The sequence below is a fragment of the Dromiciops gliroides genome, chromosome 6 (assembly GCF_019393635.1).
Source record: "Dromiciops gliroides isolate mDroGli1 chromosome 6, mDroGli1.pri, whole genome shotgun sequence".
NCBI lineage: Eukaryota > Metazoa > Chordata > Mammalia > Microbiotheria > Microbiotheriidae > Dromiciops > Dromiciops gliroides.
Window position 1 is genome coordinate 111,158,333 of NC_057866.1, and position 23,439 is coordinate 111,181,771.

At 48.3% G+C, this 23,439-nt stretch overlaps 1 protein-coding gene across 1 annotated transcript in view; it reads right to left on the reverse strand.

Annotated features, from left to right (window-relative positions):
• Positions 1 to 1,169: 1,169 nt before the first annotated feature.
• The window catches only part of DENND5A (DENN domain containing 5A), a gene marked incomplete at its 5' end in the record, with an annotated part of 95,482 nt that continues 73,212 nt past the window's right edge, over positions 1,170 to 23,439 (reverse strand). Inside the window, 13 exons of the mRNA XM_043972252.1 lie at positions 1,170 to 2,779; positions 4,229 to 4,397; positions 6,482 to 6,605; positions 6,719 to 6,801; positions 7,471 to 7,652; positions 8,038 to 8,156; positions 8,954 to 9,099; positions 10,456 to 10,577; positions 12,937 to 13,065; positions 13,463 to 13,547; positions 15,132 to 15,216; positions 16,846 to 16,998; positions 19,320 to 19,451. Of these exons, the coding sequence (XP_043828187.1) occupies positions 2,596 to 2,779; positions 4,229 to 4,397; positions 6,482 to 6,605; positions 6,719 to 6,801; positions 7,471 to 7,652; positions 8,038 to 8,156; positions 8,954 to 9,099; positions 10,456 to 10,577; positions 12,937 to 13,065; positions 13,463 to 13,547; positions 15,132 to 15,216; positions 16,846 to 16,998; positions 19,320 to 19,451 (1,713 nt within the window). The remainder of the gene's footprint in view (positions 2,780 to 4,228; positions 4,398 to 6,481; positions 6,606 to 6,718; positions 6,802 to 7,470; positions 7,653 to 8,037; positions 8,157 to 8,953; positions 9,100 to 10,455; positions 10,578 to 12,936; positions 13,066 to 13,462; positions 13,548 to 15,131; positions 15,217 to 16,845; positions 16,999 to 19,319; positions 19,452 to 23,439) is intronic.

Consider the following 23,439-nt stretch of genomic DNA (forward strand, 5'->3'; position numbering starts at 1 on the left):
TCCCAGGGCCATTTTAAAGATCAAGACCAGTAATGTATATGTGACAGTCTATGCGGGTGTGAAGGAAGACGGAACACTTATGAAAATAAAACGGATGGAGAAAGCCAGGCTCCGGAGTACTGTTCCACAGGGTGATCCAGTCTCGTCTGACCTTTCATGGTCCTTCCCAGTGCTGACATCCATCCTGTGTTCTTATAGGATCCAGAGGGACTTTGGAGATCACCACGTCCAACCGCTTTATTTTACAGAAAACGAAACTGAAGACCAGAGAAAAGTGACCTGTTCAGAGTGCTGAGGAGCAAAACCGAGTTGAACTGGGACTCCAGAGGACAGCTCGGTGGCACAGTGGGTACAGCACCGAGCCTGAAGTCAGGAAGCCTCATCTCCCCAAATTCAAATCCGACAGCAGATGCTTATTAGCTTTGTGACCCTGGGCAAGTCACTTAACCCATTTGCCTCAGTTTCCTCATCTGTCAAATGAGCTGGAGAAGGAAATGGCCAACCACTTTAGTATCTCTGCCAAGAAAACCCCAGATGGGGCCACAAAGAGTTGGAACAACTCAATAAAACCTCTGACTCCAAATTCTGTATTCTTTTGAATATTATGCCCAGTGAAGGCCCTTTTCGAAGCTTGGTATTCTACATCCTTATCCAGAGATGGCATTCACTGGGGTCCTACATTTGGAGCCAGAAGGGACCTCATAGGCTATCTAGTTTATCCTTCTCATTTTATGGATAAGAAAGCAGGACAAGAGAGTGACCCCCCCCCCCCCCCCCCCTCCCATTCCAGTTATTGGAAGGAGCAGAGTCAAAATTTGAACCCAGGCCCTCTGACTAAATCCAGCCTGGTTTGGACTGGGTCATGCTGCCCTCTGTGTTCACAAATTCCACAGCCTGTGACCTAAATGACCAGCCCCAGCCTAAAAATGTGAAGTTGCAGAACCAAGGTTAAAATCCAAGCCTTCTGACTCAGAGTGGGTCCAGGGTTCCTGCCCCAGCACCAAGCAGTGTCTGGCCAGGCTCTCTGCTGCCGTCTGCTGTCGTTGCTGAAAACTGCAGCACCCCCCAACACCTCTGGGAGCTCTCTGCGTGCTTGAAAGGAGGCAAGATTCCCACACCCTCCCCCCAAGGAGAGAAGCCCCCTCTCCTTCTTAACCCCACACGCTTCTGACTTGGACGCTTCCATCCCCTTTTCACGTCTCATCCGTCTATTTCTGGACATCTCAACCCTCTGCTGCCGCTGCTAATAAATAGTTGGTTTTTTCTGTAGGCCGGCAATGCCGAATTTATTATCTGTGCCTTCCAGATAGAGACTGAGTCCCAGAGAGCTGCCCAGCCCAGCTCGGCCAACGTCAGGGCTGGGATATGAACCATCCATGCCTGTCTCCAAAACTCTAGGGCTATAGGCTCGCTGTGGGCAGGGGCTCCATGTGTGCTCCTCTGGGCAGCAAAGGGAAGGAAGCCCTTACTGCTCTCCCGCTGCCCTCCCCGCTGCCCTCCCCCAAGCTCCAGGCACGCAGGGAGTTTCGTTTCCAGGTGTTTTATTGATGTGGGTCGTATGACCACTGGTTTCTAAAACTGCCCAAAACAAGAGAAATGGCAGAGCTGCTAATAAACACTAACAGAGCCGTTAGACTGTAAGAGACGTCTTCTCTTTAAAAAGAAGGCGACGACGACTTACAAAACACACAACGGAAGGTTAAATAAATAAAATTAAAACCTAGAGACAACGACGGGCGTCCAAACCCAGGCTCAGTCTTCTCCAGAGCAGGCACTGTGGCATACCGGGAGAAGCAGCTCTGCTCTGCCCTCTGGCCCAGGGCCTGGGCCTGAGCTTTCCTTCTTCAAATAATACTGACAACCAAAAGGAAAGGAAAAGGGGAGCTCAGGCGATTTAAAACAAACCCGACAGCACCCGGGCACTTCCCCAGGCAGCTGGCCAGGGGTGGGGCGGGTTCCATCCGAGCACATGTTGGTGATGGTGTGAATATAGAAAACATGAGAACCATAGAATCACAAAAGGTAGGGGCTGGAAGGGACCTTAGAGATCATTTAGTCCAGCCCCTCATTTGACAGATGAAGAAACTGAGGCCTAGACAGAGGAAATGACTTGGCCAGGGTCACACGACCAGTCCGTGGCAGAGCCAGGACCAGAAGGCGAACGTCCTTGCGGATACCAGTGGTGGGATGTGGCCGCTGAGTTTTCTGACCCAAAGGCCCTAGGCCCTATTGAAGGCCAAGTTCCAAGGACACTGAAAGGGTCACTGGACGTATGGAAAATACCACAGCTTGAAAATAAGCTGCTCAAGACTCATCTCTTCCCTCGCTCTCTTTCACATGAAAGTGTGAAAGCAATTCTGCAAATAGACTCTAAAATAGATTATTTATTCCAAAATCCTCTTTTTTTCTTTTTACATCGAGTTTACACCTCCTATCCGCTTCCTGCACTATGCCTGGAGTCTCTTTCAGGATGCAAAGTCCAAGTTCTTTGCAGGTCCCCCAGCCTCTGGGGGAGGCCATGCCCGAGCAGGGTCCCTGGGATGTGGCCCTGGCACTCCCACGGTTCCCAATGATGACCCCCTTGCCAGGGTGGGGTCAGATGTCAATCCCTTTGACCAGGGACGTCTCCAGCGTGATATTGAACTCCTGCAAAGTCTGCAGGACCCGGATCAAGGAATTCACAAGCGTGTGGTCCTTAAGGAGTGCCACATCCTCATACATCTGTGCTGTGATTGGACAGTCCGCGAGCAAGGCAATCCAGTGGTGTAAGAGGTGATCTCTGCCCAAACGAGGAGGAGCATGGGAAAAAAGGGAGAGGGAGAAAGCCATGTGAATTAGAACCACAGCCAGGCCCACAGTGCAAATCGTTATGTTGTCAGGGACTTCGTGGGCTCAGGATCAAACACCCCAGAAGTTGGTGGGTTGGTCAGTTTTTACATTGCGGGGTGAAGGGGGGTCTTGAGCAAGCGACCCATATGTGCCAGGCTGTATTAACCAGCTCCTCCCCTTGAATCCTACTCTGGCCTGAAGGGCAACCCTGGGTTCTCAATAGCTATGCCAATGGAGCACAGAAAGCCTAGAAGAGATTCCACCTGGACCCTACCAGGCTGGAAAGACCTGAATTAAAAGTCTGGTACTGGTTTGTCTGTCAACTGAAGACCAGCATTACATTGAGAGGGACTTATCACCCCAGGCAAATGACGTTTTAGGCAATGATAATTTACAGACATAAGAGTCTATACCCATGCCCATGAAATTACAGATCTTTAGAGTCACTAAAGCCTGTGCCACCTACCACTGAGAAACTGTAGCAGGGCACAGAGAGGGAAGGAGACGGGGCCCAGGATAAGGACCCACACTGGAAAAAAGAAGCCCTAAAGGACAGATATTGCCCAGCCTCTGGGCAGCCCATGGTTTGGTCCATCAGTATCTCTATCTTAAATGGCAGCACTGCAGATGGATGGTGAGCTGGGCCCAGAGTTGTACAGGAAATAGAAATGAAGCTGAATGGGATTTGGGAAGTCCACAGGCTCTCAAGGATCCCGAGTTAGGTCCTGCAGCATCCTTCTCAAACTCAAATTGTCTTCTAGTGGCCTTCAATGGATACAAATCATGGAATTCTAAAATCACAGGGCACCAGAGGGCACGGGTGGAGGTGTCAGCCAGTAGGCCAAAGAATGACAACAACTCGCATGAGCAGTAATGGGGAAGACCCAATCATGGGCATGCTGGACCGGAAAAAAGAAGATGAGGGAGAAAACAGATGGACCAGCTGAGCGCCAGTCTGGTACCCATGACATACCGGAAGACTCCAAGCAAGGCCTCCAGCCCTCTGGGCGGTTTCCTCATGGAGGATTTATAGGCCGGTGGAGACCAGGAATGTACAGGATGAGCAGGTGTGAAAGGACCACGACTGGCGTACCAATCCCAGTAAGACTAGAGTCCTCTCTATGTCACTGAGTAGGGGATAAAGCTTCTGTGCCCCCCCCCCAAGGGGGGGTGTCTTTTCCAATATGGATAAGATAACAACATGCCCACATATGCTCTATAGCACCTGAAAGAGCTCTCTACTTTGCCTGAAGGCACATCTATGGTGGCTATTTTTCTAGGCATTTGCAGCACAGACGTCCTGAGGGCCAAGCTGTCTCTACACTTTGACCACCAGCACAAAGCTGCACTATCCAGAATAGGGCCTGAGGGGCACATGCATGTTTGGCCAAAGGCATACCTGGCTCCCAGACACACCAACATCTGGAACTTGCCATCTTTGCCGATGTTGCGGGGGGTGTTGTTGATGGCGGTGACAAAGCGGCAGAAGTTTCGGGCCCTCGTCTGCCAGTTCTCCTCAGGGACAAGATCACTCTGGTCGAGGGTCTCGTAGTAGGTTTGTGCTTTTTCTATAAAGAAGATGGGAAAGTACAAGAACAGGCATTCATTCCTCAGGTACACGACATTCCTGGGCTGCCATGCCAGAGGACAACGTCTAGACTCCCTGCTGCCTGGGGCCACTCTCCAGATAGAAACATCCAGGCACGGTCTGTCCATGTACAATCTGTCTCTGTCCCTTCCACCCAATCCCCGAGCACCTTTCTTCCAGCTGAACAAAACACAGAAATATCTTTTAAAAATGATCGTTGCTGTTGCTGTATGTTTCTAACATTAGTACTCTCTCCCGCTTGGAATTACTCATTTTTACCTTGTGGAGGCTTTGCATTTGCCTGTGCGCACACTGGACCTCCACCTGCCCCAGCCCCCCAGTAAAATGTAAGCTTCCCGGGGCAGCTAGATGGCGCAGTGGATAGAGCACCGGCCCTGGAGTCAGGAGTACCTGAGTTCAAATCCGGCCTCAGACACTTAACACTTAACTAGCTGTGTGACCCTGGGCAAGTCACTTAACCCCAATTGCCTCACTAAAAAAAAAAAAAAAAAAAGTAAGCTTCTCAAGGATGGGGATTGTTTTTGTCTCGGCATCTCCAGGGTCTTACACACACCAGGAGCTTGATAAATGTTTGTTGTTTAATTCAGTCTGTTGAACAGGTAGATGGTATACAGTGCTGGGCTCACAGCTTAAGTAACAACTGTTTATTTAATTGACTTAATATAGTTTTGTGTTTCTTATTCTTAATTTTAAAAGTCAAGGGAAACACTTTCTATTTAAAAGAAGCACAAAGGGGCAGATAGGTGATGCAGTGAATAGAGCACCAGCCCTGGAGTCAAGAGGACCTGAGTTCAAATCTCAGCTCAGACACTTGACACTAGCTGTGTGACCCTGGGCAAGTCACTTAACTCCAATTGCCTTGCCAATAAAATAAAATAAAATAAAAAGCAGCACAGACCCATAAAATGTTAGCACTGGAAGTCTCTAGAGGTCAAATCCCAACCCCTTCATTTTACAGAAGAAGAAACTGAAGCCCAGGAAAGAGAAGTGAGCTGTGCAGGGTCACACAGTGAGAGGGACAGAGCCAGGACTCTAGATTCCAAGCCAAAATGTTCTCCCTCTTTTGTGGGATGAAGAGGAGGAGGAGGAGAAACTGAATAGAAAAGAAACAAAAGAAAAATGCTGCTTTTTCAATTCAGTTAAACCACCAACATCGATTAAGGGCCTACCAGGCATCTCTTTCCCAGACAGGTCCCTGGGGATGGATGTGGCTAATTCCTGTGGCTCTCTACAAGCTCAGCCAATAGAACTCTGGTAGCTCCTGGGGCTATGAATCAACAGAGACAGTGGCAGCCCTTCAAGGACCTCACATGGTCATTTTTAATGCTATTTCCCCAGCCCTGTTCTCTATTCCCCCCCCCCCCCACCATGGATCTCTCTAGGAAAAAAAGATATGACACCCCGCCCTCTCCTAAAGCATGCACACACTCAGACATAAATACCCAACTAAATGGGGCCCAGGCCACTTACAAAGAACCTAATCTTGAGATATTCCCATCGATGTCCCATCCTTCTCAGGGACCTACCTATTTCTCTACCTTATCCCACCAGCTGGCTCCCAGGTTTTAGGATCAGTTTAAGGGGAGCCGAGTACATCCTATCCTGTGGCCTGGTACCTACCAGTCCTCAAAATACCAGGGATGGAGGAACTCAGAAGGCATCTAGGCTACCTGCCACTTCAGTAGGAATCTTTTCTGTAGTTTGCCTGACACTTGGACATTTCCAGTGACAAGGAGCTCAACTCCCTCCCGAGGAGGCTGTTTCTCTGCAGAACAGGTCCAATTGTTAAGAACTTCTGCCTAATACTGAGCCAACATCTGCCTCCCAGTAATCCCTCCTTCTCCTACCCACCCCTAAACTGGTCTTATTTCTGGCCTCTGGATCCACATACTACTCCAACTGCGGTGTGACCAGCACAGAGGATGCCACAGACACTGGTTAAGTGGGAATGGTTCACTGGGGAAGCGGCAGTCTCATCTCGAATGTGCAACCCCAGTACCCTCACTTCTACTCCCTCCCTTTCCTGTCCCTCACCTCACTCACCCAGAAAATCCCAAATGAAGACGTTTTTGAAGAGCCGGGGAGATTTGAATCCGTGCTGAAAGACTTGCTCCAGGGCAGACACAAGGCCACACTCTCCACAGAGCAGGAGCGTAAGGCTGCCGCGCTGTAAAATAAGCACACAGCTCTTGGGCCCCAGGCCAGAGCTCCTTCCCCTGTGTCCTACCACTTCCCACAGTTCTGCCCCATAGCTCCTGGACCACCCAAGCGAGGTCTCACCTCTTTCTCCGGCTTATGGAAATGCTTAACGATGCCGTTGACGGCCTCCCCGATCGACTCCTGGATCTGCCCCGTGTTTAGCTCTGCACAAGACAGAACCAAACCCTAGGTTCACGCTGGCCATTTTTCCATAGCCCAGTGTGAGTTATTCCCTCTCCTCCTCCTCCTGTCTCCCACCAGAGGACACCAGGGCTGCTGTGGTCCAAGACCAAGACACCTGATCCCAGGGAAGCCATAACTTCAGCAAAGGTCCTTTAACACAGGCCATGGGGTCAAAGGATAAAGACTGAGAAGGGTCATCTAGCCAACTTCCTGCCACCAGCCAGGCAGCTAAGCTGAGGCAATGGACCAGAACAGGGCTAAAGATAAGGCTACACAGAAGCAACAAAAGCATGAGTAGACGGGCTGCCATCCAGGTCCAACTTGAGGCTCTACTCAGCAGCCTTGCAGGTGTGGGGAGTGAAGGGGTCAACCAGTCCAACCCCCAGCCTCTGCACAGGATCACCCTCAAACACCTCAGAGCTCTGTGCCCTCCTCTCCAAGGCCTTTGGCCAGACAGGCCAAAGAGTTCACTGTTCACCCTCCTCGGCAAAAGGATAAAAAGTGTTTATGTTGAAAGGTGAGAGAGGGCAAAGCAGGAATTGTCTGGGAACACAGTTTCTAAAGGGAAGCAGCTCTGGGGCTCTGACCCCTTTGGGGGTGGGGTGGGGAGATCCTGTAGAACAGGACAAAGCCCCTCCCTTCCAACTGACTGGGCTTGTTGCTGGGAGAGATGGTGACGAGCCTCCGTATCATGCTGGGTGACTGCTGCAAGGGCGGCGTTCGGCACTGCCTCTCGTCAGCTTCGGGGTGAGAGGTGAGCAGTTCCCCAACCAGGATCCTCTCCAGACTCCCGTCGTCCATTCCCTTCCCCAGCCACCTGCCACAGGGGAACCTAGGGACACAGTCATGCGATGCCAGGGTTACCAAGGAGGTGCTTCAAACACCTACCCACCCTCATCCATGGACGCCCATGGGCATCCACATCCTGGGGCTGGTTCCTCCCCATGGGTCACTGCCTGAGGCACTCCTGCCTCCAGGAGAGAGCCAATCCTGCTTAGCCACTGGATAAAAGTACTTCCCTCATGGTACCCCAGTGAGGGAAGGAGCACCATTAACATTTCCTTATTATAGATGAGCACATGCAGAGTAGGTATCTCAAAGCTGCTGTGCTCCTGACATTTGGAATATCAAAACTCCAGCCCTCTTACACCAGTTTGGGTGGGGTCAATCCTCCAGGTCACGTCCATTCACACCCCACCCAGGAGGAACACACTTACTTATATGTGTGTCCTGTGATCTCGTTTCTGACCATCACATGCTCCACTAGCCACTTGGCGTACAACCCCGAGTTATCATGGCCAATCTGGACGGTGGTGAGCTTTCCCAGGTTCTGGTACTGCCAAGTCCAAAAAAGAGAAGGGGGTAGGGGTGGGAGGTACAGTGATGTAACCAGAAACCAAAAGAAGCAGACTGTAGGACGAGGGGTTTCCCTGCCCAGGCCACAGAGTGCCCCAGAGCAACTTCTAACAAAGGTTTGAAGGGCACACCCACCAGCAGCCAGGCCTGCCCCGTTCCAGCTCCTGCCTTTGGAAGCCACAGGCCCAAGCCCACCTTCTGAGCCAAGCCCATCCTGAGCTTTCTGGGTCAGTGAGATTGTACAAAGTGTATGCATGTGTAATTATATCTAGACATGTACATTTTACATGTTTATATATACATGCATTATATTGTAGACAAATATAAATGTGTGTGCATACATATATGTAGAAGTTATTCTAGATACCAATATAACATTACGTATCTTATATAATTTGTCGGTGGTGCCTTGCTGTGTTGTGATGTCTTACATTAGTGCTCACTAGACAAAATGAACTTCTGGATGCATTCATTAGTTGAGAGGAAGCTATTTTCTTTCCATCTTAGATCCTCCCCTAGGGGGAGATGGAAATGTGGCTTGTGGATATGGGCAGGGAGTGGGGGGTGGGGGGGGTTGGAAAAGGGTTTCAGTGGATGGAGAAAGATAATGTAACCAGGTCTCTACAAATAACTGTGAAAAAGATCCCCAAACTCCTTTGGCTTAGCACAGAGCCTGCCATTTTCCTGCCCTCGCTGGGCCTCGGTTTCTTCCTCTCTGAAATGAGGGGGTGTTTGAAGCTCTTCCCCAGTCACAATCTCCCTGGGAGAGGGGCATACCTCAAAGGTCATTTCTAAGGCGTTCCTGGGGACCTGCAAGATCTGCGTCTCCCCCAGCTCTCCCGAGATGCAAATCCAAGGATTGGCCGTGAACATGGAGCCGCCCAACTTCTTGCTGGGGACAATCAGGATGTGGTACGGGATCACTGTGCAGGGAGAAGCCACAGGGGCACTTAAGGCTGGCTGAAAGAAGGTCCAGTGACACTCAGGCCCGATGATAACAATGGGGCCATTTTTATATCACTGGATGGTTCCTCTACAACAATCCGTGAGGGAGACCCCTTCGGTCCCACTGCCCGTCCACACCAGTAACCTTGGCACCTCTCATCTGCGTCCCCAGCCATGCAGCTGAGCAGGAGGGAAGAGCAAAGAGCCCCCGCTGGTGGTTCTCAGAGTTGTGAGAGCTCAACGCAGCACACCCTCAGTTACAACAGCCCGAACTCAGAAAAAGGAGAGGCGAGGACTCTGCCCTCCTGGGAACAACTGCTGTCATCAGAACACCGGAGACTAGGCTGTATCATGTGGTCACACAGATCTGATTCACCACAGTTAATGGGGTACAGCACCCATGACTTTCCTCAGTTTCATGCTGAACAGAGTTAAGAGAGGCTGTGGGGAAGCAGACAGAATCCTGGACTAGGGCCAGAAAGACCTGAGTTCAAATCCTGCTTCTGACACTTACTAACCGTATGAACCTAGGCAAGTCATTTGACCTCTCTCAGCCTCCTCTTCTGTAAAATGGGGGTGATAAGAACATCAACTTTTTAGGGTTGCTGTGAGAATCAAGCTCTGATGCCTACTACCCATGTGACCTTAGGTTAAACTTATTTACCTTGGCCTCTGTTTTCCCATCTGTAACATGAGGAGTCCACACCCCAGTGGGTGAGCAGTGACCTTGCCTCCAAGCAGAGACTGATGGGGAGGGTCACCAGGGCTACTCTGAAGCATCTAGAGCCATGTTGGCAGCATGCTGACCCAAAGGGTTGTGCTTGCCAACCCAGAATAAGGTCAAGTCAAATAGCTTCAGAGACAAAGAGTTGTTCCCTCTCTGCCACCCAAACCAGAAATGGCAAATGCATGCATGGATACATGAGCATACACACACACACACACACACACACACACACACACACACTCATATACATATACACATACTCATATACATATACACATACTCATATACATATATACACATGCACATATATAGCCACCTACACACATATACCACCCACACAAACACATTTGCACATGCACATAGATACACACATACATACACACATGTACATGCCTACACTCACACATACATACATATACACACATACCTTCACACACACATAGATGCACACACACAAATTCAAAAGATCAATAAAAAGTAACGAAAAAGCTATCAGAAAATGGGTTGCCTTTCTCTTAGAAAAAGGGGGAGGGGGGGAGGATGAGAGAGGTCTCCAAAACGTTCGCCTGAGAAAGCAGAGCAGGGCTGGGAGGCGAGAGCTACTCACTGATTGTCGTGAAGACATTGGTGAAGCAAAAATAGTCCACGGCGTTGAAGGACAGGAGGTGATAAAGGAACTGTTCTTTCTCGTCATCACAGCGCAGGAAAGCATAGCGCTTATACAACTTCCTGCCAAGAGAAGGCCACCCGTGAGCCTGAGGGAGATGGCAGGGGCTTGAGAGGACCAGGGACCTGGTCAGGCTGAAGGAGGAAGGGGAAGAACACGTCCCTGGCTTTGTTAAGGACCACAAGGGAAATGTAGTCACACTGTAATGTCCCAGGAATCACAGAACAGGAAAGGACCCTGGAGACCTCGCAGTGCAATGCCCTCACTTTACAGAAGAGGAAACGGAGGCTCAGAGTGATAATGAGATTTGTCCAGCTTCACCCAGAAAGCAGGTGCCAGATCAGCATCCGGAGGGTCCTCAGTCTCCAAATGTCCATAGTGTCCTTCCCACCAGGCCACAGAGCAGGCTTTCAGACCACTGCAAGAATAACCCCATCTTCCCAGGGTTCTCTTCTAGAAGCTAAACATTCACTAAATCCTCAAGTTCTAGAAGATCTTGGAGGCCTCCTTCCCACACTTGCACAGAATCCTTCTGCATCACATTAAACAAGAGACACCCAGGCTTTGCTGGCTAACCTCCGGTGATGGGGAACCCACTGCTTCCCAAGGTGTCCCACTAACTGGTGGATGGCTCTGAGTGTTCAGAAGTATCACTTTAGAGAAAACCCAAGTCGGCCTTTTCCCAACTCAGCATTGCTGCAGGTTTGGCCCTCTGGAGCCTGGCAGGACAAACCCAATCCCTCTCCCTCTTCCATGACAGAGCCTTTCAAACATGTGAAGAAGTTATCATGTCTCACCTGCCCCTCTCTTCCCCCTACTCCCAAAGCTTCCCTTCTCTGGAATAAATACTTCCATTCAGACCATTCATTCAAAAACCATCCTTATGGGAGGAACTCAAAGCTCTTCACGATCCTGGCTGCTCTCCCCTGAATACACTCCAGCTTATTAATGTTCTTCTTAAAAATGCAATCCCAAGTGGATAGAGCACTGACCCTGGATTCAGGAGGACCTCAGTTCAAATCCTGCCTCAGACACTTTACACACTTACTAGCTGTGTGACCTTGGGCAAGTCACTTAACCCCAATTGCCTCACCAAAAAAAAAAGATGTTTTGGGAGCAGCTAGGTGGCGCAGCGCATAGAGCACTGGCCCTGGAGTCAGGAGTACCTGAGTTCAAATCTGGCCTCAGATACTTAACACTTACTAGCTGTGTGACCCTGGGCAAGTCACTTATAATCCCAATTGCCTCACTTTAAAAAAAAAAAAAAAGCAATCCCAGAACTGGCCACAGTATCCCAGGGGTGGTCTGACCAAGGAGGAGGCCGGCAGGGCTCCCATCTCCCTGGTCCTAAAGACCACACCTCTCTGAAGGCAGCTGAAGACACCCCCCCCATCTTGGCCACCATATTCCAAGGCTTCTGGCCCACTCAATCCCATCATCGTTTCTGAGATGAGCTGTTGTCAAGCAATATCTCCACCATCTTATACTTGAAGAAGTCAGTTTTTTTTTCTGAGCTCAAGTGGACGCCTTTATACTTCTCTGTATTAAATTTCACCTTCTCAGATCTCAACACCTCCAGTTCCTTCCACTGATCATCGTGCGGCCAATTCAACCACACTCCTCTCTTGGCAGCCCCAGCTGCCTTCACATTCTACTGCATAACTTTTGCCTTCTTTGAGGACTTTGTCATGGAAGAGGGAGAGGGATTAGCTTTGTTCTGCCAGGCCACAGACATCAAAATGAGCGATAACGGTGGAGACTGTGAAAAAGTCAAAGTTAGGTTCGTTCTAAGGCAGTACTTCTGAACACTCAGTCACCCACAAGCAGAATGGGCTACCTGGGATGGGGGCAGAGGGTCCCCCTCACCAGAGGTCATCAAGCAAAAACCAGATTGTCACTTGTTGAGTACAACGTAGAACTTTTTCTAACCTCGCCATTTCATAGTCCCTGAAACTTATTTCCCCCCACCAAAAAAATTCAGGAATTTAAAGCAGACTTCTGATGGCTCATTTCCCAAGAATGAGATGTTCAGTGCCATGTAAATACTGAGTGAAGTGAATTTTCATGTGGGTATAAAGACCTACCAAACCATGCTGTCCCTAAAGATCAATCTAGTGATTTCCAGAATATTCCTATAAAGAGTCAGGGTGTCAGCTCGGAATCTCTGCCCAGCAAGGTGATAGTGGGGAAACAGAATGAAAAGATAGAATTCTGTAGCAGAATTCATTGTGAATAGGACAGGGAAGGAAAGGCGGGGACAATGCATAACCAATACGCCAAAGGTGAATGCAACAGCAGGGACTATACAGCTATCAAGAGAGCTCACCCACAGCCTTCCCAGCACACCCCTCCCATTGCCTGGCTCCACCTCCCACCCATCATCTGCCTTCCCTCCATGAAGGGCATGCAGGGTCTTCTTACTTGGTGAGCTCATGATCTGAAAGCAGCTGCTTCAGGTGCCGGGAAAGCAGCTTCTTCTCCATGCTCAGCCGAACCCAGGCCCTGGCCTTGCCAACATCAGTTTTGATCTCCCCGATGTTCTGGATGTGCCTAGAAGGAAGGGAGGTCTGCTTCAGTGATCGCCTGGGGTGGGGGTGGGGGAACAGCTGCCAGCAGTGCCAACAGGAGCCTCCTTTCCACTCTTTCAAGCTCCTCTATGTCTGCAGCTCCGTGGAATGTTGCTATGAGGGGCTAAGGATGAAAGGTCTCTTCTGCACCCAAGGGCTGTGCCTCCGTGGCTCAAAGTCACTCCTAAAAGCCACTGCAGGTCTTGGAGTATCCTACTTTCTGACAGCACCGTTTAAAGTTTTTTGAAGAAACTTTAAAAACAAAAACTCCCAAATATCTGAAGAGCCCTTACAAAAGTCTCATGGGAAAAAATGGCAACTGAGAAAGGCTCCAAGGTCAGCCTGGACCACCCACACTGGTCAGGAGAATGCAAACAGACCTCATGTCCTGGATGAGAGAGATCCTCAGGGGCGGCATGGCAGAGCTAGCGTCAGACTTCCTCCGTTCTGAATCCAAGAGTATCCCTAAAAACAAGAGTCCTCTAAGCATTTCTAAAGAGCTCTGAAGAGCCTTTCACTGATCAAAATGAGGATATGCATGACTATGTACATGCATGCGTGTATACACCTCTGTGTGTCTATGTATGGTTACACACCACCTCCCAGCTGGCTTCTGCCTCTGGCCTCTCCCCTCTGAAGTCTCTCATTTGTCCTAATGGGCAGATGTCAACATGTCACTCCCTTTAGTCAAATATAAATAAATCCCTCAGCTTGGCATTTAAAATCCTCCACCGTCTGACATGACCCTACCTTTCCCTTCTCATTTCACATCCTTACTCTTCCTCACACGTTCTTTGTTCCATCCAAACGGGACTTCTCATTCACCAGTCCCTGATCTCCTTCTACCTTCTACCTACTTGGGAAGCACTCACTCACCCAGACTCACCCCAGGAATGAACTCCCTGCCCCAGCTCTGCCTGCTGGAATGACTCTCTCTCCACCTCCAGGGACCAGCCCAGGGGTCACCTTCTCCAAGAAACCCTCCCTTATTCCTTGCTTCCCAGTCCTCAAGTTCTCTTAGAGTGTGCTCTCTCATATTCTTGTAGACACAGGGTATCTCGCCCCGCCCTCCATTATTAACAATGATAATAACAGTAGCAGCTGTAGTGATCACAGCTAGCTTTTATATAGTGCTTTAAGGCTTAAAAAGCCCTGTATAATTATTATCTCATTTGATCCTTACAACAACCATGGGAGGTAGGTGCTACTCTTATCTCCATTTTGTAGAGGAAGAAACAGACTAAAAGAGGTTAAGTGATTTGCCCGGGTAAGTATCTGAGGTCGGATTTAAACCTAGGTGTCCCAGACACCAGGTCCAGGGCTCTAACCACTGAGCCCCTTAGAGGGCAGGGACTGAGCTGGCTACTTCCTCTTTGCTGTATCATTTACTCCCTGTGTGAGCCTGGGCAATTTCCTTTACTCCTCTGAGCCTGTTTTCCCCTCAGTAAAATGAAGGTTAATAAAACTTGCACTACCTTCCTCACAGGGTTGGTGTGAAGACCAGATAGCAGATAGAAAATCTTTTGTAACTTTAAAGCAAAGGGTGAAGTTAGTCTTGGCTAGTATTACCCTTCCTCTTATTAATGTACAATAATAAATTTTGCCATTATTACCATACAACTAATACTTATACTAATAAGCTCTTGGCATTGTAATACTGCCATGTAATATCATTAATATTATTTTGATTAATTTATAATTATAGAAAACACAATGCCAGCCAATGCCAATGAATTCCATTCATGTGTCCGATGATTCAGAAAACATTCCATAGCCTTTGCAGCTTCATCGAAGTGATATCTGCTGATCTGGAGCATTTGGGGTCAGAGATTTAACCCAATCAGTCAGCACACGGCGTAAGCACCTAGTCTATCACAGACCCTGTGCTGGGCACCGGGCACAGAAATACGAAGAGCTAGATTCACAGCATCAGAGATCTATAGCTGGAACGGACCCCAGAGAACTCACAGGAACCAAGGCCCAAGGAGATTAAGGGACTTTCCGGATGTTGAGGAGCTTGCTAGGAAATGAGAGAAGAGAGGCCGTTACCTGAGGTACTCAAGCTCCCTGACGTCAGCTTTCTTTGTCGATTTTCCTGATAATGCAGCAGGTGTGACCATAAGGCTGACTTCCCCTGAAGGACAGACAAGAAGAGTGGAGACAACAGCTTCACTTCCAAACTACAAGGAGCAAGAAGGGAAAACAAAGCTGCTTTGGAAATCTGAATGGAGGGAACCTTGGGCCCCCACTCTCCTCTTGGCCAAAAGAAAGGAAAGGAATCTGAGCCTCCTCTGACCTCACCATGCATGCACAGACACACGTGTTCTTCCCTTAAAGTCCAGGAAAGCCCCGCACTGGAGGTGGGATGGCCCCTGATCGGTCCTGCCACAGTAGGGACTCCTTTTGGGCATGGCTGCCACTAGAGGCCCCTTCTAACTCTAAAGATCCTGTGACTCTGTGAAGGGACCCATGAGAGAAGAAGGGACCTGATCCTGCACAGTCCTTTCCTTTTATCCTTTGGAATGTGAAGCAACATAATTCAGAGAGTCTATGAAAGAAGCTACATTTCAGAGTGAGTCATCCCAGTCTGTCACCCAGGGTATGGAGTGAGAGCATCTACACAGACACACATGCACACACATACACACACACATACACATGTGCACACACACTTCCCAGTGTGTCTCCACCCTATGCTATTAGTCACAGACCCAAGATTCTTGCTAGCAGCTGTGGGGTGTGACTGCTATGCAGGGAGTGGAGGCTGGGCTCCCCTCCCAGGATGTAGCTGCAAGGCATAGTTCATGCTATTACTTAATCACAGGCTCATAGGAGAAAAAATTTAAGCTGGGAGGAACTTTATAAATCACCTGTCTTGTCCAAACCACAATTTGGGGGGATGAACCTAGGTATCCCATGGGCTCTAAAATTCTAAGCCAGTCATAGATTAATCTTGCTCACCACGCTAGCTATAGGAACACTTCAGAAGACCTTCTAGAGGCTGAAACATAAGAAAATGAGGTTTTCCTGCAAGATTTAGGTACTTACCCTAAAATCTAATTCAATTCAAAGCTAAAAGCTCATGTTAGTTCAGTCCTGGGTGTTCTCCTCCTCCCCATGCACCACCCCCACCCTACATGACCACATGTGATCCCTGGATAGCCACCCCTTAGGTGAAGGGATTGTGTAGCTTTGGAGAGTCAACCTTTCTGCTGCCCAATGGCAGGCAGGTCAGCTCCTCTAACAAAATCTGAGGGGACACATGGCTCCTTGGGGGCCTCCAGAACCAAGCCTCATTTTTCCCATTTTTAAAAGGGAATCATACTTTTATGAGTCACCTCATAGAAATGTGGTGAGATCAAATGAGAATGTGAAATCACTGGGTAAACCAATCCATGATAATAACAGCTCTCCCTTCTTTTTCTCGTTCCTCAGTGTCCAGCAGGGGCATGGAGATACAGAGCATAAGCTGTGGAAGGCTAAGTTACTCGCCAACAGTCATGCAGCTGGAGTGTGCCAGCCATGGGACCTATATCCAGGTCTATTTGACTCGGAGGCTGACCCATTAATCCACTGCCTCCTGTTACCTCTCAGCAAAGTCCTACTTTCCCTTCAAAGCCCAGATCATCTACCACCACCTCAGTAATAGCCTTCCCTCACCACACTTCCTTGCTCAGTAATAGTCTTCCCTACTCCCAAAGCACTTGCTTACTAGCTCTCAGTCACTTGAAGCCTCCCCAGATAGAAGGGGCTGCTTTGTTACCTGTTTGACCTGCAGCCCGTGGCTCCAGATCCGCTCCAGAAGGTCACAGAGGCTAGCAATTAAGGTGTTCTCCTCCACGCCGGTGATGTTGACTTCTCCGTGCCCCAGCTCCACTGCCTCTCGGCCCATCTTTTCCACCAGCATCCTCTTGGTCTATAAGGCAGGTGACAGAGAGAATATCAGAGTCAACATCCCAGCTGAACTGAAGGTGCACAGAACTGGCCCTGACCTAGAGCACCCCAGTGTCTGGAAAGGGAAGCACCGGGAAAGTATAACATCTGTATAACATCCCCAAAGCACATTTTCTATGTAATGAGCTTCCCCAAAGTCTGAGGGAGCAGAGAAGTTGGTGGGTAATTTCCACATGATGTCTTGCTCAAATTGGCTCTGGGCCAGGCATTAAGCTCACCGGACTACAATGTTGCTTTGACTACCAACTGGCTGGTGATCTTTTTTTTTTAAAAAACATATTTCCATATTAATGTTGTTAGAGAAGAATCAGAACAAAAGGGAAAAAAATGCAAGAAAGAATAAACAGGGGCAGCTAGATGGTGCAGTGGATAGAGCACCGGCCCTGGATTCAGGAATACCTGAGTTCGAATCCGACCTCAGACATTTAACACTAGCTGTGTGACCCTGGGCAAGTCACTTAACCCCAAATGCCTCACCAAAAAAAAAAAAAAAGAATAAACACCACCACCAAAGTTTTCACAAAAGTGAAAACTGTATACTTCAGTTGGCTTTCAGACTCCATAGTTCTTTTTTTGAATGTGGAAAGCGTTTTCTACCATAAATCTTTTGGCACTGTCTTGGATCACTGTATTGCTGAGAAGAGTTAAGTCTATCACAGGTGATCATCACATGGTGGTGTTGATACTCTGTACAGTGTTCTCTTAGTTCTGCCTACTTCACTCAGCATCAATTCATCTAAGTCTTTCCAGGCTTTTCTGAAATCCATTTGCTCATCATTTCTCACAGCACAATAGTATTCCATTACACTCATATACCACAACTTGTTCAGACATTCCCCAATTGATGGGCATCCCCTCAATTTCCACACACATTTCAGAAATGGGGGGGAGGGGAGATACTATATGCAAATCAAAACAGCAAAGACTTAATAAATGCTTGCTGTTCTTAGAAAAGAAGGGCTTAATAAATGCTTTTTGGATGGATGAATGAATGAGAGGAGATAGTCATGTAATAAAAGTAAAAGACATTGGATGGACAGACTGGGGCCATACAGTGTCATCTCAAGCTAGGAAAAGAACTAGAAAAAAGTCTCCCATATATTGGATAGATCCTTCTTTGGAAAATGTATGGGGGAGCAGCTAGGTGGCGCAGTGGATAGAGCACCAGCCCTGGATTCAGGAGGACCTGAGTTCAAATCCAGCCTCACACACTTGACACTTACTAGCTGTGTGACCCTGGGCAAATCAAGAAAGAAAGAGAGAGAGAGAGGAAAGAAAGAAAGGAAGAAAGGAAGAAAGGAAAGGAAGAAAGGAAGAAAGAGAGAGAGAAAGAAAGAAAGAAAGAAAGAAAGAAAGAAAGAAAGAAAGAAAGAAAGAAAGAAAGAAAGAAAGAAAGAAAGAAAGAAAATATATGGAAAGACATGGGTGAGAACAGCCCAAGATGAGAAGTCAATGGGGACTGTGTTCTTCCCTTGGTGCTTAAAAGTCCCTCCCAGTCCAGCTCCAGCCTAGCTGGAGTGCCAGGTTTCATTCACATTCATGCATTCACGTGCATCCATGTTCTAGTCAAAGTGACCCATGGCTGTTCTCCAAAATGAGCATCCAACCTGCCCCCTCTGGGGTCTTTTCATGGGCCTTTCCCCACTCTGGGAACCTGTCCCTCCTCACCTCTTCTAATCCTGTATTTCCTTCCAGGCTCAATTTAGATGCCAGGAGAGCATTTTCCTCACGATCCTAGCATTAGTGCTTTCCTCCTCCTCAAATGATCTTGTATTAACTTATGTGAGCACTAAATGAATGGTGGCTGATTGACTGCTATTGTATATCCCCCTTCCCTGCCCTCAGCATTCCTGAGGGCATGGACTTCTTTTCATTCTATCTCTGTATCCTGAGCACCTGGACAGCTCCTCGCCTAGAGCAGGTGCTTCAGAGCCATGTGTTTGACTGAACTGAATCAGTGAAATGGAATCATGATCAAATTAGACATGGATCAAGAGACTCGGGTTCCATCCCCTCCTTGAGTACAGGAGTAACTGTGTCTCATTTATGTTGTACAAGACATGGCACACAGTAGACACTTAATACATGTTGCTTGAATTGAACTTCAATAGTGTAAATGAAATCCTTCACCCCAAAGCCAACCTTGGAAGACTCCAAGTAGGAGCAGCTATGGCAGACAGCTAACCCTTGGCTGCCAACCCCTCCATGCACATGCATGCATGCTCATGCATGCATGCTCATACACGTGCACACGCACACACACCCCCCAACCTTGCAGCATACCTTATTGCGACACTCCTTCAGTAAGCCCTCCACAAACTTCCAGTTGGTCTGCGCGATCACCGAGGGCGAGAGGTTGGACAGCTTGGGCTGCCGGATGGTGCTGCCCATATTCCTGGCTTCTTGGATGTACTTCTGCAGGGGCACAACACACAGAGGGAAAGTCAGGACGAGACCTCTTAGCTTGTCATTGGTTCAAACGGTGACCTGCAGAGGGCAGCATTGCCTAATCCCCAGGACTCCAGCAAAGGAAGGGGGTGAGGGGGAAGGGCAGGAAAGCTGGGCTAGGGTTTAAAACATCCCTTTTGTGTCAAAAGAGAGCTCTCACACCTCCTTCTCTGCCACAGAGGGGCGGGGAGAGCTGAGCCAATTTTCTAGCCCTCTGCACCCAGTGATTTAGAGAACTGCAGAGGCCTGAAATCATCACACAGGGAATGGTCTGAGGCTCAGAAGAGAGGGCTGCATTTCAACCAGGATGCCAACACAAGTCAGTGTGCCAGGCCAGCCCGAGAAGCAGCTGAGCCCCATGCACCACCGAGAGGATGCAGAGGGCTCCGAAGCCTCGCCCCTCCCAGGCACGGCCACCAGTGCTGCCCTCCCCTCCCACCTCCATCCACCAGCACTGTCCTCTGATGGGGCAGGCTGGGTACAAGGGTCAAGTCGTTCCTCTGGCCTATTCAGTCAAGTTCAAGTTCTCTGGCCTGGTGGCCAAGGTTCTCCATCGTTCCCTGCCACCACCAGCCTTATCTCCTACTAATTCCTTTCTACCCACTCACTCCTCCACACTCCAGCCAAGCTGCCTGACTCTGCCCCTTCGTACCAGCTGTGCCCATCCAGGGCTCAGCATCTTTTCTCGGGATGGAATGTCCTCTGTCCCCTTTCACAGCCAATCTGTTAAAGCCCCACTCCACTGCCACCACCTCCAGGAAGCGATCCCTCCGGACCCTGCTGGCCAACACCTTTCCCAAGCAGGATCCCACAAAGAACTTTGTGCTGCCCCTCCTAACACACTCCTGAGGTAAGGGGTCCAGTGGAAAGAACTCTAGTCCTGGAATCAAAGGTGCTGAGTTCAAGGCCCATCTATGATGCTTACTATATGCATGACCTTGGGCATGTCACAACCTCCTGAGACCTTCTAACTATCAAATGAGAGGGTGGGACTGGAGGGAGGCCCCTTCCAGCTCCGGGAACCATGATGTGGTATGTAAATAGCGATTTGTATCTGTATCTCATCCCCCATTAGGCTTTATGTTTCAAATGGGCAGTGGCTAAGTCTTCTCTAAATCTGCTCTTTCTCACCCAGCCCCAAACACCTCTCCAGGGTAGCTGTGTTTTGTGCACAGTGGGGTTTAATCAATGCCCCCCCTATTCTCTCTCTCTCTCCTATAGTGCCAGGAGGATCTGGGTCCTGAGATGAATAATTCATTTAAAAAACCCAAATTTCCAGGAGGAATCAGACACTGTAGATAAATCAGAGGAAATCCTTCTAGGATGTAAAAACACTATGCCATCATTTCACAAAGGACAAGGCTGTGCACCAGCCTAATAACTCACACCTGTCAGAATCTGTCTGTGCCACTGGGAACATTTCTATTAATTCCACACTTCTACCCCCCAAAGCCCAGACACTTCATTCCTGGGGTCACAATGCGGGGAGGTGGGCCCTGGGGGGCTGAAATGAAGAGGTTCTGGGGGGAGGAAGGAGAAGGGTCTGGGGTTGAAGCAGTAATCTTGGTCACAGCAGGTAGATGAACTCAAGAAGTTTCAGCTGCTTCCTCTAAAGGTGATTATCAACTTCTTCCATTCTATTCCAACCCTTCAGTACAGACCCCTGGCAACCCATGAGCAAAAAATCTAGGCCCTTGTACTGGCAGACTCTGTTCAGCCTCTTGCTCTCCCCTCTAACCAAGTCAGGGTCATGAACAGGAAGGTCAGAGGTCCCTCAAATCATGTGGGAGAATAATAGGCCCCAGGGTGACGGGGGGCGGGGCGCGGGGGGGGGGGAGACAGAGAGAGAGAGAGAGAGAGACCCCGACCCCAAGAGCCTGGCTCAGGAGGGCAGCTGACTTTTCAGTGTCTGCTGCTTTAACATGCTAATACCATGAAACACTTTTTTTAGTCTGCACTTAAGAACTGAACCTTTAATAGCAGTTCCATCCTCCTGGTCATGTGGGTACACACTCTGGAGCCATCTTTGACTCAGAATCATAAAGACTAACTATAGAAAGAAACCTTGAGGGGACATACACATCTCCCACATTTATCAGTGAGGAAACTGAAGCCCCCAAAGAGAAGCAACTTATTCAAGGCCACAGGAGAGGGAGAAGAAGCAAGGAAACAAATTATAAAAATGATAACAAACAAACAAAAGGAAGATGATCTAGCCCAAATCCTTGGTGTTATGATAACAACAGCTAACATCTTTATAGTGCTTACATTTATCATCTCATTTGATTCTCACAACAATCCTGTGTTTTTACCAATAAAGAAACAAAGACTGAGTAGATAGAGCACCAGCCCTGGATTCAGGAGGACATGGGTTCAAATCTGGCCTCAGACACTTGACATTTACTAGCTGTGTGACCCTGGGCAATGTCACAACCCCAATTGCCTCGAAAAGAAGAGAAGAGAAGAGAAGAGAAGAGAAGAGAAGAGAAGAGAAGAGAAGAGAAGAGAAGAGAAGAGAAGAGAAGAGAAGAGAAGAGAAGAGAAGAGAAGAGAAGAGAAGAGAAGAGAAGAGAAGAGAAAAGAAAAGAAAAGAAAAGAAAAGAAAAGAAAAGAAAAGAAAAGAAACAAAGACTGCAGGAGGTTAACCAACGTGTCCAGGATCACATAGCTTGGAACAAATGTTTTCCTGAATGCATGTCTGGAACCCTCTCCCCATGCCACAAAAAAGAAAACTGAAACCCAGAGACTGACTTGTCCAATAGCACATAGTTAGCTGGCTGACTGTCAGAACTTTCAGAATTTTATCTTCAACTATCTTGACAAAATTACAAAATTTTTTTTCACGAAGAGACCTTTGTCAGTAATCCAGTCCAGTTCTCTTCCCCTTGATAGATGAGGAAACAGGCACAGAGAAATTAAAAGACAACTCTGCCCTATCCCCCACCCCAAGTCACACAGCAAGCAAACAGCAAGTCTGAGACTGGAACCCAAGACCTCCTGGCTGATTGGCCAGGTCTCTCTGCACACCTCAAGAGCAGTCTGGTCTTATTCAGTCACCAAGAAATATGGGATCCAAGGCTTTACAAATTTTTCTTTTTATTTATTGTCATATCAACAACAACTGGCGTGATGGTAGGGGTTGGAGTCAGGAAGACAGGAGTTTAAGGCCTGATTCAGTCACATACTGATTGAGTAATCTCTCAGTGACCCAATTAATGCTCTGATCAAGTAATTTGTAAAGCACTCAGCAGAGGGCCTAGCACATAGTAGGTACTTAACAAATGCTTGTTTCCATTCCCCCAAGACTAAATTACAAACCAGTTGTACCTTGACATTGGTGGGAGTTTGCATATTAGGAATTCCCCACGCCTATGAAATCAGAAGTGTAGATCCTCTATCCTAAAAAATACATACTGAGAGGTGTGTGTGTGTGTGTGTGTGTGTGTGTGTGTGTGTGTGTATACACACACACACACATATATATTTATGAATTCATTTTTTTGTTTTGTTTTGGTTTTTGGTGAGGCAATTGGGGTTAAGTGACTTGTCCAAGGTCACACAGCTAATAACTGTCAAGTGTCTGAGGTCAGATTTGAACCCAGGTCCTCCTGGCTCCAGGGCTGGTGCTCTATTCACTGCACCACCTCGCTGCCTCCAAGCTGAGAAAATACCTAGTATCAATTACATTTTTCTTTTAACCAGACTAACAAAAACCATCTTGATGGAATGTAACACTATGCTATAAATGTTTCCAATCCTTTCTTTCTTCCCCAAAGTACAATTTGCCCAAAGCAGTGTTCCTTCCTCATTCTTTCTTCTAAAACAGAGTTTTCCCTACTACATACAAGCTTCAGACCAAGATCGATCTGTACTGAATTGAATTATCTGCAGAGGACTGTTTCCCGAGCCAGGATCCTGTCACATGGCTTGGAAGTGACCATCAAAGAAGCCAAAA